Genomic DNA, 16,442 nt, shown 5'->3' on the forward strand with positions numbered 1-16,442 from the left:
GCCCTTCAAACACCCCTCCTTTAAGATTGCTCCATCAGATCGAGAAAACTCTCCAATCTCACCGGTAAGTTGAATGAAAGCGCTGTTTCCGTTTAATGCTATTTCTTCTGTTTCGCCCTCGGACGTCGACCACCAGGCAAGGCAAATACAGGTGGCGTTGGCGTTCCCGACCCTGGGGGAAGGGAGCGGGGGGGAAGGGGGGGGGGTTCAGTGCCAAACTCGACTATCGTTCGTTCGGAAATGGAAGACGCTGGCTGGGTGGTGACTGGGCCCATCGAGTGGTGAAGCCGCCGCCGAGATGAATGTTCACAGCTCCCGACGTCGATCAAGTGCTGCCAAGAGCGTCTGTGGATCCGATGAACAGCTTGAAATGCTGATGCATTCTTGAAACGAGGACGGTCACCAAAAAAGAGCCAGAAAAAAAAGGAAGAAAAAAATAAAAAAAAATTGGGCAGGCTCGCAAAAAAAAAAAAAAAGTGGTGAAAGCTCGACGCGAGGCCTGACGGCAGACACCTCCTACCACCACATCATGGTCAGCGATGTGGCGACATCGGCAGAAGGCAATGAACGAGCTTGGTCCGCTTAAGAACCAAAAACAAAAGTCACACCCAGGGACACCGGACTTGGCTGGCAGCTGCAGCGTCGCCAATCAACGGGATTCCATTGGCTGCATGCTGACTGACGTCTTGCACCCATTGGTGGGCTGCCACCCTGGAAAGCACCAATACGGCCCGTACGGCACGAGGAAGGGCTTTGGAGGCGGTGGATTTGTCGGCAAGCACCGAAAGCTCTTGACTGGAAGCTCCGAGAAATGCGACCGAGTATCGACATGTTGCCCGTGTCCACGCGAGAAGGAGTTCGCATTCTACGAGCCACATGATGGACAAACAACACACTGGAGTCGGGAACCTCCTTAGCTCCGCCCTTCCGGGCACCACGTCAACAAGGCGACTCTTTGCGGACTACCTGCTTCTGGGAGATGCGGAGATGCGGAGATGCTGAGATGCTGAGATGCTGAGATGCTGGTCAACAACAACCTCTGGTTTGGCCACGTTGTTTGCCAAGTTCCATCTCCGCCAGTGCCAAACCTCGTGCCTATCATTGGATGTGAGCAGGGCTGCCGCCATCATCTTCGCCGCGCCTGTTCGCTTCTCTCTTCTGCCTTTTCCGGCCGGCTACACTGAACCGCCGCAGTGTGGCCGATCCCACCCAGGACCCCCAACCCAGCCGTCAACTCCCACACCCTCGCTTGTCACCATCGATTCCATATGGGCCCGCCTGTGCCAATGGCGTGATGTTGAGATTGCAATCGCCTAGCGCAGAGCTTCAAAACCTACGACTCCGACTGCGGATTCCAGGTTTTACGTTTTACTGCTAATCACGTGCTTCTCATTTCTGATATCATTCTTCTTTCCTTCCTCGAATGCTGACCATTTACTTCCATCGTCCTGACAGATCTGCTCCAGAGCAGCCTTCGGCGCTGCTCTCACCCCTTCGACAACAACCAGTAACAGCAGCTCTGCGGGCATCCTGTCTCGGCGGATCCTGCCCTGCAGATTACCCTCGCCCCCGAAATTCAAAAAGATCTGGATCTGCGAGCGTCGCCTAGCATGGGCCTGCTAGCAGAATTCGACGATCGACACATTCAAGTTGAACAAGAAGCATACCATCCCTATGAGTATCAGACGGAGAACAATGACTCGTGGGCCGGTGCCTTGCCGGTGAAGCAGGGTCTTTATGACCCTTCGTACGAGAAAGATGCCTGTGGTGTTGGCTTCGCTTGGTGAGTTACCGTGGCAGCTGACTGGTCCCCCCTTCGCAACGCTTTGCAAAACTGACGCGTCGATGCAGCCACATCAAGGGCAAGCCTAGTCACAAAATCGTCAGTGACGGTAAGTCTTGCCAATCACACTCTTGCTTTGCCCTGTCGTTTTCCCCGGCCTAGATTAATCTGATCGCTTTTCGGTAGCTCGCAATCTCCTCTGCAACATGACCCACCGCGGAGCTGTGGGATCTGACGCTCGAGATGGTGACGGCGCTGGTGTCATGACATCCATTCCCCATCGATTCTTCGTAAAGAATTTCGAGAAGGAGCAGGACATTAAACTCCCCCCTCTCGGCCAATACGCCGTGGGGAACCTTTTTTTCAAGCCCGACGAAGAGACTCTTGAGGAGTCCCAAAGGCAGCTGGAAGATGTTGCCGAGTCGTTGGGCCTTCGGGTCCTGGGATGGCGAAGGCCTCCCGTCGACTCGACGCTGCTTGGCCCTGCGGCAAAGTCGCGTGAGCCAATCATTGCTCAGCCTTTTGTCGTGCTTGCCTCTGCCTACGGCTCTGGCACAGTCCCGGAAACGACCGATCTGGAAAAGTTTGACGAGAGACTGTTTGAGCGACAGCTCTATGTTCTCCGAAAACGCGCCACTCACACCATTGGTCTGAAGAACTGGTTCTACCTTTGCTCCTTGTCCAACAAGAACATTGTCTACAAGGGTCAACTGTCTCCCGTTCAGGTCTACTCCTACTACCATGACCTTGTCAATGCCGATTACGAAGCTCATTTCGCCCTCGTTCACTCCAGGTTCTCCACAAATACATTTCCCTCGTGGGACAGAGCTCAGCCACTGCGATGGGCCGCCCACAATGGTGAAATCAACACCCTGCGAGGCAACAAGAACTGGATGCGTGCTCGTGAGGGGGTCATGAACTCGGACATCTTCAAAGAGGAACTCGAGCTCATGTACCCAATCGTCGAAGACGGTGGCTCTGATTCTGCTGCCTTTGACAATGTCCTCGAGCTCTTAACCATCAACGGGGTGCTCTCCCTACCGGAAGCTGTCATGCTCATGGTCCCGGAGGCCTGGCAAGGCAACGAGCATATGGATCCGAAAAAGGCCGCATTTTACGAATGGGCAGCATGCCAGATGGAGCCGTGGGATGGTCCCGCTCTGTTCACATTCGCTGATGGCCGATACTGTGGTGCCAATCTCGACCGAAATGGTTTGCGGCCTTGTAGGTTCTATGTCATGGACGATGACCGCATCATTTGCGCCTCCGAGGTCGGCACTATTTCAGTCGAGCCAGAGAGCGTCATCCAAAAGGGTCGACTGCAGCCAGGAAGAATGCTTCTGGTTGATACCAAAGCCGGCCGCATAATCGATGACAAGGAACTCAAGACTGCTGTTGCCAACCGTCACGACTTCCGCTCTTGGCTGAACAAGGAGCTGTTGACCATGTCAAAGGTGCTGGGGAAGCTCGAAACCACCATGGACCTTCAGGCAAAGCCAGACGCCGCTCCACTTCAGGAAGATCCTCTCCTGCTGTCGTTTGGCTACACGCACGAGCAGGTCAGCTTGCTGCTCGCTCCTATGGCGGCTGACGAGAAAGAGGCTTTGGGATCAATGGGTAATGATGCTCCTTTGGCATGTCTAACGCAAGCCCCTCGTCTTCTCTATGACTATTTCCGACAGCTCTTCGCCCAGGTCACCAACCCGCCAATTGATCCCATTCGAGAATCCATTGTCATGTCCCTGGAATGCTATGTCGGTCCCCAAGGCAATCTTCTAGAGATGGACTCCTCTCAGTGCGGACGTCTCATGCTTCCTAGCCCCATCCTCTCTATTCCCGAGTTCAATGCCATCAACAACATGTCCTCCGTCTACCCCGAGTGGACCGTAAAAACTATTGACTTGACCTTCCCCAAGTCCCAAGGTGTGCAAGGTTACATCAACCACCTCGACGAAATCTGCAATGAGGCCACGGCTGCCATTGAAGCCCGTGATCGTATTCTTGTTCTTTCCGACCGCAAGACCTCTGCTGACCGTGTTGCTGTTTCTGCTGCCCTAGCCTCGGGCATGGTACACCACCACTTGGTCAGCAATAAATGGCGATCCATGGTCGCTCTGGTAATTGAGACGGCGGAAGCCCGTGAGGTGCACCATATGTGCGTGCTCCTCGGTTACGGCGCCGATGCCGTCAATCCTTACCTTGCAATGGAGTGCGTGCTGAAGCTCAACCGGGAGCGCCTGATCAAGAAGAAGTTGTCCGACGAGGCCCTCATTCGAAACTACATCCATTCTTGCGATGGTGGCATCTTGAAAGTCATGAGCAAGATGGGCATCTCCACTCTCGCCTCGTACAAAGGCGCCCAGATTTTCGAGGCCCTTGGGCTAGATGAAACCGTGGTCGAGCGCTGCTTCAGAGGCACCGCATCGCGCATTCAGGGATTGACCTTTGAACTCATTGCCGAGGACGCGCTGCGTTTCCACGAACGAGGATTCCCATCCCGTTACACCGTCGGCATCAAGGCCCTTCCCGAGTCTGGCGAATATCACTGGCGGGATGGCGGCGAGCCTCACGTAAACAGCCCTGCCGCCATTGCCAACATTCAAGACGCTGTCCGGAACAAGAACGACAAATCATACGAAGCCTACTCCAAGGCAGAGTACGAGCAGATCAAGAACTGCACGCTCCGTGGCCTTTTGGACTTCGATTTCGAGGATGCTACTCCGGTGCCCATTGACCAGGTTGAGCCGTGGACGGAGATTGTTCGACGCTTCTGCACTGGGGCCATGTCCTACGGCTCCATCTCGATGGAGTCGCACTCCACCCTAGCTGTCGCCATGAACAGGCTCGGCGGCAAGTCCAACACGGGCGAAGGTGGCGAGGATCCTGAGCGGTCTGAGCGCTTGCCCAACGGCGACACCATGCGGTCTGCTATTAAGCAGGTGGCTTCAGGTCGTTTCGGTGTCACCTCAGCCTACCTCGCTGATTCTGATGAGCTGCAGATCAAGATGGCTCAGGGTGCCAAGCCTGGTGAGGGCGGTGAGCTTCCGGGCCACAAGGTCTCCAAGTCCATTGCTCGCACCCGTCATTCAACCCCTGGTGTCGGCCTGATCTCCCCACCGCCTCACCATGATATTTACTCGATTGAGGATCTTAAGCAGCTCATTTACGACCTGAAATGCTCCAGTCCCCGATCCCGAGTTTCCGTCAAACTCGTTTCCGAAGTCGGAGTGGGCATTGTCGCTTCTGGCGTAGCCAAAGCCAAGGCTGACCATATTCTCATCTCTGGCCACGATGGTGGTACCGGTGCCTCACGATGGACTGGTATCAAGTATGCTGGCTTGCCCTGGGAATTGGGTCTTGCTGAGACGCACCAGACTCTTGTTCTCAACGATCTCCGTGGTCGCGTTGTTGTTCAGACCGACGGACAGCTGAGAACAGGACGAGACGTCGCCATTGCTTGCTTGCTCGGTGCCGAGGAATGGGGTTTTGCTACCGCTCCTCTTATTGCCATGGGTTGCATTTTCATGCGAAAGTGTCATTGTAAGTCACTTCTTCCGGTCCCGAAGCAAGCCATGCCCGAATCTTAAAAAAAAAAACTAAATTCAAGAAAACAGTGAACACCTGCCCAGTCGGCATCGCCACTCAAGATCCCGAGTTGCGAAAGAAGTTCCAGGGCACTCCAGAGCACGTCATCAACTTCTTCTACTATGTTGCCAATGAGCTTCGCGCCATCATGGCCCAGCTCGGCTTCCGAACCATCAATGAGATGGTTGGCCATGTTGAGCTCCTGAGAATGCGAGATGACCTGCGAACCCATAAAACTGCCAACATTGACCTGTCCCTCCTGTTGACCCCTGCTCACAAGCTTCGGCCTGGTGTGGCTACCTTTAACGTGCGAAAGCAGGACCACAAGCTCTACGTTCGCCTAGACAACAAACTCATCTCCGAGGCGGAGCTGACTCTTGACAAAGGTCTCCCATCGAGGATCGAGTGCGACATTGTCAACACCGATCGGGCCATGGGTACGTCGCTCTCGTACCAGATCTCCAAGAGATACGGCGAGGCTGGCTTGCCTATGGACACTGTTCATGTCAGCATCAAGGGCTCGGCTGGCCAGTCTTTTGGTGCCTTTCTCGCGCCTGGCGTCACCTTGGAGCTCGAGGGTGACGCCAACGATTACGTGGGCAAGGGTTTATCTGGTGGTCGCCTGATTGTCTATCCGCCTCGATCGGCCGTGTTCAAGGCTGAAGAGAACATACTGATCGGAAACGTCTGTCTGTACGGTGCCACTACCGGAACCTGCTTCTTCCGCGGCATCGCAGCCGAGCGTTTCGCCGTCCGCAACTCTGGCGCCACCGCAGTTGTGGAAGGTGTCGGCGATCATGGCTGTGAGTACATGACTGGTGGGCGCATCGTCATTCTGGGACGTACCGGCCGTAACTTTGCGGCCGGCATGTCTGGTGGTATTGCCTACGTCCTAGATATCCACAATGACTTCCTCTCCAAGCTAAACGACGAGATGGTGGAAACGGGGCCCATCACGGAACCCACTGAAATTGCGTTCGTACGAGGACTTATTGAGGATCACCACCACTACACAGGATCTGAGTTGGCAGCCCGCATCCTAGTCGACTTCAACCGTGCCCTCCCCCGCTTCGTCAAGGTTCTTCCCGTCGACTACAAGCGCGTATTGGAGGAGGAAGCCGCCAAGGCTGCCGAGGCCAAGCGTGCGGAATACAGCCTTCCGGTCATCTCCGGGATGAAGCATAAGAAGGAGGAAAAGCCTGCCAAGCTCCAGGATCTGGAAGAGGCCATTGGCGACTCCAAGGCCGAGAAGAAGAGAGCCCTGGTGCTCGACAAGACCAAGGGTTTCATGAAGTACTCGCGTCGCGCCGAGAAGTATCGATCCGCCTCCACCCGCACCAAGGACTGGGCCGAGCTCAGCTCCCGTCTCGATGAGGATGAGCTCAAATACCAGTCGGCCCGTTGCATGGACTGCGGCGTTCCATTCTGTCAGTCCGAGACGGGGTGTCCCATCTCCAACATCATCCCCAAGTGGAACGAGCTGGTCTTCCAGAACCAGTGGAAGGACGCGCTCAACCGGTTGCTCATGACGAACAATTTCCCCGAGTTCACTGGTCGTGTGTGCCCCGCGCCTTGCGAAGGAGCATGCGTTCTTGGCATCAACGATGATCCAGTTGGCATCAAGTCGATCGAATGTGCCATCATTGACCGCGGTTTCGACATGGGATGGATGGTTCCCCAACCCCCCGAGGTTCGCACTGGCAAGAGCATTGCCATTATAGGTTCCGGTCCTGCTGGTCTCGCTGCCGCCGACCAACTGAACCGCGCGGGCCACAATGTTACTGTCTATGAGCGCGCCGACAGGCTCGGGGGCTTACTGATGTACGGCATTCCCAACATGAAGCTCGATAAGCGCATCGTCAAGCGCCGCACCGACTTCATGGCTGCCGAAGGGGTCAACTTCAGGACTGGAGTTGCCGTCGGTGAGCAAGGCCATGTATCTCTTGCGGACCTGCGCGCCAGCAACGACGCCGTCATCATTGCTACGGGAGCCACTGTTGCTCGCGACCTACCCATCAAGGGCCGCGAGCTCAGTGGCATCCACTACGCCATGGAGTTCTTGCACAAGAATACCAAGTCTCTGCTGGACTCTGAGCTGGGCGACAATGCCTACATCAGCGCCAAGGACAAGCATGTTGTTGTCATTGGCGGCGGCGACACTGGCAACGACTGCATCGGCACCTCGGTCCGTCACGGTGCCAGGTCCGTCACCAACTTTGAGCTTCTCCCTCAGCCCCCTCCTGAGCGGGCCAGCGACAACCCTTGGCCTCAATGGCCCCGAATCTACCGGGTCGACTACGGCCACACCGAGGTCCGTCAGCACACCGGAAAAGACCCCCGTGAGTACTGCATCATGTCGGAGGAGTTTGTCGACGACGGCAGTGGCAAGGTCAGGGGTATCAACACGGTTCGTGTGGAGTGGACCAAGTCGCCGAGCGGTGGCTGGGACATGAAAAAGGTGGAGGGATCGCAGCAGTTCTTCCCTGCCGACCTCGTCCTTTTGGCCATGGGTTTCCTGGGTCCCGAGGCTCGTGTTCTGGGCGACGGCATCGAAAAGGATGCCCGTAAGAATGTCAAGACTCCGCCGGGCAAGTATTGCACAAACGTGGAGGGGGTGTTTGCTGCAGGTGACGCCCGCCGCGGACAGTCTCTGATTGTCTGGTGAGTTTTTTTTTTTTTTTTTTTTTTTTTTTTTCGACTCTCCTTTTCTATTCTTATTTCCTTTTCTTTGTCTCTTACTGGTCCGCATCGGCAATGGCTCGGCATGTGAAGAGGCAAGTTGACTAATGCATGGATTTTTTTGCAGGGGTATCAATGAGGGCCGTATGGCTGCACGTGAGGTTGATTTATATCTTGAGAAGAGCACCAATCTTCCAGTCACGGGCGGTATCGTGAAGTGCTCAGCTCAAGAGGTTCGGTCTCTGGTTGCTGCAGCCTAGGCGGAGAAGTAGTAGTTGGTTTCGGGATTTATTCATGGCATTTACGTTTTGCGGGGAGTTTTACGGGGGCAACCAAAACACGCGAGCGTCGGGATCATGAGTGTCGGGATTTTGTTTGGTTGTTGAATGTTGCGATGGCATTTGATACCACTAAGACGGTGAGGATGAGTTGAGGGGGTTGCGACGTGTTGTTTGTTATTGTTATTGATGATGATGTTTTGATTGACAAAGTAGGGGATGACAGCTGGACGTGCCGATAAACAGCTGATAAACAGCTGGACGTGCTGGCTGATAAGCAGCTGGACATGCCGATGACAGCTGGACGTGCCTGGATGACAGCTGGACGTGCCTGGATGACAGCTGCACGTCAATACCTCGTAGACAATTTATAAAAACAATTTGCAGTCCTTTGGCCGGTCGACGGCTTTTTGTTGGAGAGTCTCTGCAATCAATTGAACGTGCAGTGGTTGAGACCAGTTCTTCTGCTCTGCCACGGAATCCCATGAATCCAAGGGCTACTAGACTACTATACTTAGTATCCGTATAATATAGTTGAGTTGCTGGCCCCCAGGCGCTCCCCCTTCCACCCCCCCCCCCCCTCCCCCTCCCCCACAACCATCCATTAAAACTTCCCCCACCCAAGAGCTTCTGCGGCGCGTAATGACGCGTGACAGCTCGAGCACGTTGGCGCAACAGTCAATGTCAATGTGCCGTGCCGTCTTCCCCTCTGCGCCGTCGTCCAACAAATTCTGAGAGTTGTCAAGACACAAACCAGCACCCAGCATGTCAAATTTCGAAGACTTTGCAGATCATGACCTCCCAGCCATCGACCCGTACAAAGTTCTGGGACTCGACCGGCAAGCAGAGGCAAACCAGGTGAAGAGCGCCTATCGCAAGGCTGCACTCAAGCATCATCCCGGTGGGTTCCCTCTGCCCTCCCGCCACGCAGATCCCTCGGGCTCGTTTTTTTCTTTTTCTTTTCTTTTCTTTTCTTTTTTTTCTTTCTTTTTCCCCCCCCTGACCCAAGAGCAAACGTCACCAGACAAGGTACCCGAGGGGCGCAAATCGGAAGCCCACGCCAAATTCCACGAGATTGCGCTCGCCTACGCCATTCTCTCCGACCCGGGCCGACGCAGGCGCTACGACACCACCGGCTCGACGGCCGAGTCCGTCGTCGACGGGGACGGTTTCAACTGGGGCGAGTATTACCGACAGCAGTTTAGGGACGCCGTGTCGGCCGACGCCATCCAGGACTTTGCCGACTGGTACAAGGGCTCCGAGACGGAGAAGCACGACGTGCTGCTAGCCTACCAAGAGTGCGAGGGGGACATGGACCAGGTGTACGAGCGGGTGATGCTGAGCAACGCCGCGGAAGACGACGCGCGGATCCGCGCAATCATCGACGAGGGAATCGCGTCGGAGAGCGTCCCGCTCTTCGAGGCGTATGCCCGCGAGAGCAGGAGGAAGCGAGCGGCGCGGCAGAGGGCGGCGCGGGCCGAGGCCAGGGAGGCGGAAGACTACGCCAGGGAGCTGGGCGTTCACGACAAGCTGTTTGCGGGGCGAGGCGCGCGTCCCAAGGCCGGCGGTGCCGGGGACGACCTGGCCGCGCTGATACAGGGGCGTCAGCAAGACAGGTCCGCCGGCTTCCTGGACCACTTGGCCGACAAGTACGGGGCCACGGGCAGAAGCGGCAACAAGGGGAGAGGCGGGAACAAGGGGAGAAAGCGGCAGGTCGTCGAGGACGATGGCGAGCCCTCCGAGGAGGCCTTTCAAGCTGCTGCGGCGAGGCTCAGTGCGAGCAGAACCAAGAAGGCCAAGCGGCAGTCCTAGCCTGCTTGCCAGCCTGGGGTGAAGACATGATTTATTTTTTTTTATTTTTTATTTTTTTTTTCATGACGATTGTCCGTGCCGTTGGGAAAGGGCGCGGCTGATGGAAATCCTAAACGAGATACTTGATACCAACCAAGCCTGCCATCTTGCTGGCGTTGTACGATGCTGCTTTCTACTGCGGAAAAAAAAAAGAAAAAAAAAAGGAAAAATAAAAGGGACCAAGGAAAAATGGCTGCCTCGCCTCTTTCTCGTGCTTGTACTTGTTCATCTCGATCCCTCTCGATCTTAGTGATGGTGTCCTAATGAGCACGCACGCACCATGAGCACACACCCCTGTAGTGCACGGAGCTGGTCAGCTGGCATTGGCCTGGCAAGGTCAAGTGCTGCCAAGTACAGAGTACGGAGCAAGTATTGACTCTGCAAAGACGTACGGAGAGAGTATGAGACGGCCCGATTTCATAGGCATCGGGAGGGGGGGAAAAGCTTGCATTACAAGGCTGTATGTATTGTAATTTATAAGGGAGCAACTTCTAATCTATAGGTGCCAGTGGCTGTTCTTTGCCCGAGGTAGTTTGTCGTTTACGCCAGGTAGCGCCGAGTATACATAATATGCAGCCTCGGCAGCCCTGCAGAAACGAGGGGCAGTTAAGCCTCCCATGCTCGACAACAGCCGCTTGCGATACCTGCCATTGTGCTCTTCCTTTTCATATGTTTGCAGGGCAATCTTTGGCAGCAGCGCTGTGTCCTGCCGACTGCGCCTCGCACCGATTCAGTATCGCCACGCCCTCCACGTGGCCCGTTTGCGGGAAAAAGTCGAACCCGACCAGGCTCTCGATGGCGTACCTGGCGCCTTGGCCGTCGCCCCTGACCAGGACGCCCACGTCTCTCGCCTGCGTGTGCACGTTGCAGCTTACGTAGAGGATGCGCCTGGGGGCAAAGCGCCTCAGCTGGGCGAGGAAGTCGGCGTCGCAGCCCTTGCGCGGCGGGTCGAGCACCACGACCGTCTCGTCGGCGGGGTAGGCGACGCTCCCGAAGAGCTCGCCCGCGTCGGCGGCGATGAAGCTGCACCGGTCGTCGCCGAGGCCGTTGAGGGAGGCGTTGCTGCGGGCGGACGCGATGGAGTCGGCGGCAATGTCGATGCCCGTGGAGTGCTGGAACGCGGAGGCGAGGGTGATTGTGAAGAGGCCGGAGCCGGAGTAGGCGTCGATGAGGTACTTGATGGGGGTGCCGGACGAGGGCGGCGGCAGGATGCGGTCGCGGACGTAGGCGGTGAACCGGGGGAGAATCGAGTTGTTGTTCTGGAAGAAGGAGCCGGCGGGGTTGGTGAAGACGTGGTCCCCGACGTACTCGGTCGTGGTGGCCTTGGAGTCGGTCTCGCAGGATTTGACGTCGACAAAGTCCTCGGCCTCGACTTCGGTCGTCGCGGTCGCGGTCGCGGTCGCGGTCGCGGTCAAGGGCACGGGTTGGTCCGTCGTGGGGGGGGGCTGTTGGGATTCTGCCTGGCCTGCTTCTGCTTCTGGCCCTGCTTCCTCCCCTGCGCGGATGGCGGCGGCGGCGGCAGCGGCGGCGGCAGCGGCTTGGTCCTTGGGGTAGCGGCGGGTATTCTCCCGCAGCAGGATTGTGGCTCCGCGGTGGTAGTTCTGGTACTCGCGCTGCATGCGGGCTCTCTCGCGCGCCATGCCGAGCCGCACGGCCGAAGTGCCGATGGGGCAGTCCTCAATGTCGAGCACTTTCCGCTGCCCCTTGCGCATGAAGCCAATGTCCGGGCAGCTCTCGAACGCGCCCCGGGGCCGGTTCTTCCTGGCCGGCCGGGAACCCGGCGGCCCGTCAAAGTGCGGCGTCAGCTTGGTGCGGTACCCGTACTCCAGGGGGCTGCCGATGGTGTCGCCGACGGGCGGGACGAGCCCGGGCGCCAGGCTGGAAAAGTTGCGGTAGGCCTTTTCGAGCACCGTCTTCTTGAGGCGGAGCTGCTCGGCGTAGTCGAGCATCTGGAACTGACAGCCGCCGCACGAGGAAAAGTACCGGCAGCGGACGCGGGCGTCGTCCCGCAAGGGCGACGGCTTGACAATGGCGACAAAGTCGGCGACAGTGTGGTGCTCGTGCAGCACGTGTCGGTGGACCTTGACGCGGGCGACGTCGCCGGGCACGGTGAAGGGCACGACGTAGACTTGGTCCGAGCCGGGCCGCAGGGCGAGGCCGTCGCCCGTGGACGACAGCTCGACGACGTCTACTTCCGTCTCCGTGCCCTGCTGCGGCAGAGGCTCGTGCTGCTGCTGCTGCTGCTGCTGCTGCTCCTGTTCCTGCTGTTCCTGCTGTTCCTGCTCCCCATGGTCGGATGACTGCAGATTCACCCCTCTGGATGCCAGCAGGTCTTCAATGTCGCGTCGGAGGACTTCCTCTGACGAACCCTCGGTCATGTTCCTCTCCCGCTTTGTCCTTTTGGGCTTCCATTTCTTGAGCGAGCTGTTTCCGGGGCTGTCGCGGAAGGCCCGCTTGGCGGCCCTTTGGGGCTGCTGTATCTGTATCTGCATCTGTATCTGCATCTGTGTCTGTGTCTGGGTTTGTATCGGCGGTTCGCCTGCCGGCGCCGAGGCTGAAGACGCCGAGGCTGAAGACGCCGAGGCGGCGGGTTGAACAGCGGCCATTGCTGCCGACACGGAGCGAAAGACGGCGGGGCCGGACGGGAATGATGGGGCGCGGCGGGCGAGGAAGAAGGTGCAGGCTCTCATCTGTGAGACCCCCTTCGTCGCTGCCGATGGTTGTCGTCGGCCCAGGTCCGAGCGAGAGAGCTGGGGGCGTGTTGCACACGCCGGGGGCCAAAGCAGAGTCTGCAGGGGCCGGGCTTCGTGCTGTTTCGAATCACGCCCGTTGCAATGTCGAGTCGGGCTTTTCTCCGGCTCGTCCGGTCTGCTTCTCTGGGCTGGTTTCCAGACGTGGCGACGATTTGCAGCATGCATGCATGGTGAGGTGCGTGATTGATGCTTCGAGATTGAACTTTTTCCAAAGGCGGCAGGGCAGCCAATCGAGTGTGCTTACGAGGTGCAGGAACAGGCGTGCTGCTATTGGCCAGGAAAGGGCCAGCACCCAACTGCATTTCCACAATGTACAACCATTACTGAAGTACTACTCCGTACTCCGCACTCCGTTCCCTAGAACAGTCCATGTCGGGTCCACTTGGGGTGGGGCCATTGATGGCTGGGCTTATGGGCCAACCGGCCCCCCGACGCCGACGCCGACGCCGACGCGGCTGCGCTGCGCTGGCGGACCCAGTTGGCCCAGCTGGCCCAGTTGACCGAGTTGACCCCTGCCTGGTTCGCACTTGAGCCCAAAGTCCGCTGCATCATCCCAAGCCGCTCGTCACTGCTGTGAGTTTCCGACTTGCGCATCTTGTTGAATTCTAAACATCTTCGACGACTTAAATCTTCTCGGATCGCGCCGTTCCTTTCCGCCTCCGCCTCCTCCTCCTCCTCCTCCTCCTCCTCCTCCCCTCCTTTGCGCGCATTTCAAGCACAACCGGTGCTTCCTCCCCAACCACCCAGCCCCGATGCGGCCTTGCGCGAGACATCGACGACATCATCATGAGTGAGCAGGCTCATCATCGCCACCTCCAACTCCCTCTGGCATCGCGCACCAGGCTGACAGATTGTCCCCCCCCCCCCTCGTTCCCCGGCAGAAGCGCTTCCGTGCCATCTGCTCAGCTTCTTGCTCGCCTCGGCACTCAGCAATAACCATGTCCGCGCCCGTGTGCTCCAAGAAATCGTCCCCGGCCCCAGCAGCGAGGCGTTCAACGGCGCCGTCGCCTCCGAGAGCGTCGAGTGTAGCCTCATCGGCAGAGACCTCCTCGCTCGCGGGGTAAGTTTCCAAGTTTTCCCTTGGCCTTTGTCTATTCCATTCCCTCCCCTCCCCTCCACACACCCCCCCCCCCCCCCCTTCCCCCCCCTTCCCCCCCCATCTCAACCCTCTCGCTCGTCCTTGGATCTAACGTGGCGACTGTTTGTCCTGGTCCACCGCATAGGGCAACGCGGCCGACGCCTTGGTGGGAACCACGTTTTGCGTCGGCGTCATCGGCATGTATCACTCGGGCATCGGCGGGGGTGGCTTCGCCATGCTCCGCGACGCGAACGGCCAGTACGAGGCCGTCGACTTCAGAGAAGCCGCTGGCGCTGCTGCATCCGAGGACATGTACCAAGGCAACGTCAAGGGCAGCGTCGAGGGCGGTTTGGCTGTTGGCGTCCCCGGCGAGGTCCTCGGCTTGGAGTACATCCACAAAAAGTACGGGGTAAGCGACTCATCTTGCCCCTTCCCCCTTCAACAGGCTGATGATGCGTCATGTTAGTCGCTGCCGTGGAAGACGGTCATGCAAGGGCCCATCCGTATCGCTCGGCAAGGTTTCAAAGGTCTGTTGAAAGAATCAAGCGCGGGGAGGAGATGGCACAAGACGATGTGGATTGCCTACCGCGCCAGAGGAGACTCTACGGACCTTTTTTCTAACGAGCGAGTCATCGTGTAGTCTCGAGTGACTTGGTACGCTACATCGGCTACGCCGTCCGAGGGGATCCTCACAACTTCCTCCTGGAGGACCCCAACTGGGCTCAAGATTTCGCCCCCGACGGCAAGTCACCCTTTTCTGTGCCGGCCCACGACGCGCCTTGAGCACCCGCACTGATAAGGTCGCCAGGTCAAATGGTCCAAGTCGGCGATATCATGACCCGAAAGCGCTATGCCGAGTAAGTTTCCGAGGCCCGCACCCAACATGGGAAATCAAGCCCCCGACCTCCTCCCAGTCTCGCTATAAACGCCCCCCCCCCCACTGATATCCATGCAGCACACTGGAAAGGATTGCCAACTACGGCTCAGACATCTTCTACACAGGAGAACTCGGTACGACATGCTGCCTTGCCCAGCCACCGCATCCACAGACCCCCAAGAGAAACTGCAAACTAACGCCGGGGGGAAAGCCAAGGCAATGGTGCAACATATCCAGCAGCGCAATGGGACTCTCGCCTTGTCCGATTTCCGAGACTACAAGGTCCTGAGCCGGCCCGTCCGGAACACCACGTACCGTGGCAAAAGCCTCTACACCGTCGGCGCCCCCGCCAGCGGCTCCATCACCCTCAACATCCTCAAGACCATGGAGCAGTACGACCGCGCCGACACCCGTGACACCAACCTCACGGCGCATCGCTTCGTCGAAGCCATGCGCTTCGGCTACGGCTCCCGCGCCTCGTTGGGCGACCCAGGCTTTGTCAAGGGAGTCGACCAGTTCGAGGCTCGCCTCGTAGATGCGTCCCATGTCAGACGCACAAAGGACCGCATCTCGGATCACCACACCTTACCCGTTCACGACTACGACCCGGAGCACGTCGACTTGCCCCAGAGCCACGGCACGTCGCACATCGTCACGGCCGACAAGTCCGGCATGGCGACCTCTCTCACAACCACGGTGAACCTCCTCTTTGGAGCCAAGATCATGGAGCCGGCGTCCGGCATCATACTGTAGGGAAAAAAAAAAATAAAGAATCCCCCCCCCCCCCCCGGGAACCCCCCCCCCCGGGGAAGAAAACAAAAGAGGCTTCTTTTTCCAGGATTCCTGAAATTAACCCTGCTCCTGCTCACTGTAGGAACAACGAAATGAACGACTTTTCCATCCCCGGAGTCCCCAACGAGTTCGGCTTCGAGCCCTCCGAGGCCAACTTCATCCGGCCTTTCAAGCGACCCCTCTCGTCCGTGGCACCCGTCATTGCCGCACACCCAGACGGCACTCTGTTTGCCACGGTCGGCGCCGCCGGCGGCTCGCGCATCATCTCCGCCACCACCCTGGCCCTCTGGCACGCCATCGAGCATGAGATGACCATGAAGCAGGCCCTCCTCGAGCGCCGCGTCCATGACCAGGTTCTTCCGAATACGCTTCTGCTTGAATACGACTTTGACAATCGCACGGCGGCAGCGCTCATTGACAAAGGACATAATGTGACGTGGGTGCAGCCGGGGCTGAGTGCTGTCCAGGCCATCAGAAGGTTGGACGACGCATCCTTCGAGGCCGCCAGTGAGCCGAGGCAGCGGAACAGCGCAGGCCTCAGCATATAAATGCTTCCTCTTCCTTTGGCAGTAGAAAGACTCGCACACATCACATGCATGTCATGTCCACGTATATCCCGAGCCATCAACTGCTTCGCCCCGCGTTCTTTGTTCATTGTAGCGAAGCATGTCCATCAACCGCAACGTCGCGTCACAGTGACCTTGACTCATTTTCCCGACAAAGTGCATCTTTTGCCTTTTGCCCTTTGTTCCTGAAAAGACAGAAA

The 16,442-nt window shown here is 57.8% G+C and overlaps 5 protein-coding genes across 5 annotated transcripts; 3 read left to right on the forward strand and 2 right to left on the reverse strand.

Moving 5' to 3' along the window:
- Positions 1-1,610: 1,610 nt before the first annotated feature.
- Positions 1,611-8,307, forward strand: UV8b_01337 (uncharacterized protein; the record flags this gene model as incomplete). The annotated part of the gene is made up of 5 exons (XM_043138835.1): positions 1,611-1,783; positions 1,852-1,892; positions 1,970-5,323; positions 5,398-8,029; positions 8,175-8,307. 5 exons carry the CDS (start codon positions 1,611-1,613, stop codon positions 8,305-8,307), a joined length of 6,333 nt encoding a protein of 2,110 aa, XP_042994769.1.
- A 783-nt stretch (positions 8,308-9,090) lies between these two features.
- On the forward strand, positions 9,091-10,137 carry UV8b_01338 (uncharacterized protein; the record flags this gene model as incomplete). The annotated part of the gene is made up of 2 exons (XM_043138836.1): positions 9,091-9,226; positions 9,350-10,137. 2 exons carry the CDS (start codon positions 9,091-9,093, stop codon positions 10,135-10,137), a joined length of 924 nt encoding a protein of 307 aa, XP_042994770.1.
- A 704-nt stretch (positions 10,138-10,841) lies between these two features.
- UV8b_01339 (uncharacterized protein) lies at positions 10,842-12,782 on the reverse strand (the record flags this gene model as incomplete). Its single annotated transcript, XM_043138837.1, has 1 exon — positions 10,842-12,782. One exon carries the CDS (start codon positions 12,780-12,782, stop codon positions 10,842-10,844), a length of 1,941 nt encoding a protein of 646 aa, XP_042994771.1.
- Positions 12,783-13,286: 504 nt separating this feature from the next.
- Positions 13,287-13,523, reverse strand: UV8b_01340 (uncharacterized protein; the record flags this gene model as incomplete). Its single annotated transcript, XM_043138838.1, has 1 exon — positions 13,287-13,523. One exon carries the CDS (start codon positions 13,521-13,523, stop codon positions 13,287-13,289), a length of 237 nt encoding a protein of 78 aa, XP_042994772.1.
- Positions 13,524-13,715: 192 nt separating this feature from the next.
- On the forward strand, positions 13,716-16,224 carry UV8b_01341 (uncharacterized protein; the record flags this gene model as incomplete). Its single annotated transcript, XM_043138839.1, has 9 exons — positions 13,716-13,719; positions 13,814-13,989; positions 14,153-14,416; positions 14,474-14,534; positions 14,648-14,749; positions 14,816-14,864; positions 14,963-15,018; positions 15,096-15,633; positions 15,759-16,224. The coding sequence occupies 9 exons, from the start codon at positions 13,716-13,718 to the stop codon at positions 16,222-16,224; spliced, it is 1,716 nt and encodes a 571-aa protein (XP_042994773.1).
- Between the last annotated feature and the right edge of the window lie 218 nt (positions 16,225-16,442).

Source organism: Ustilaginoidea virens, chromosome 1 (assembly GCF_000687475.1).
Source record: "Ustilaginoidea virens chromosome 1, complete sequence".
Taxonomy (NCBI): domain Eukaryota; kingdom Fungi; phylum Ascomycota; class Sordariomycetes; order Hypocreales; family Clavicipitaceae; genus Ustilaginoidea; species Ustilaginoidea virens.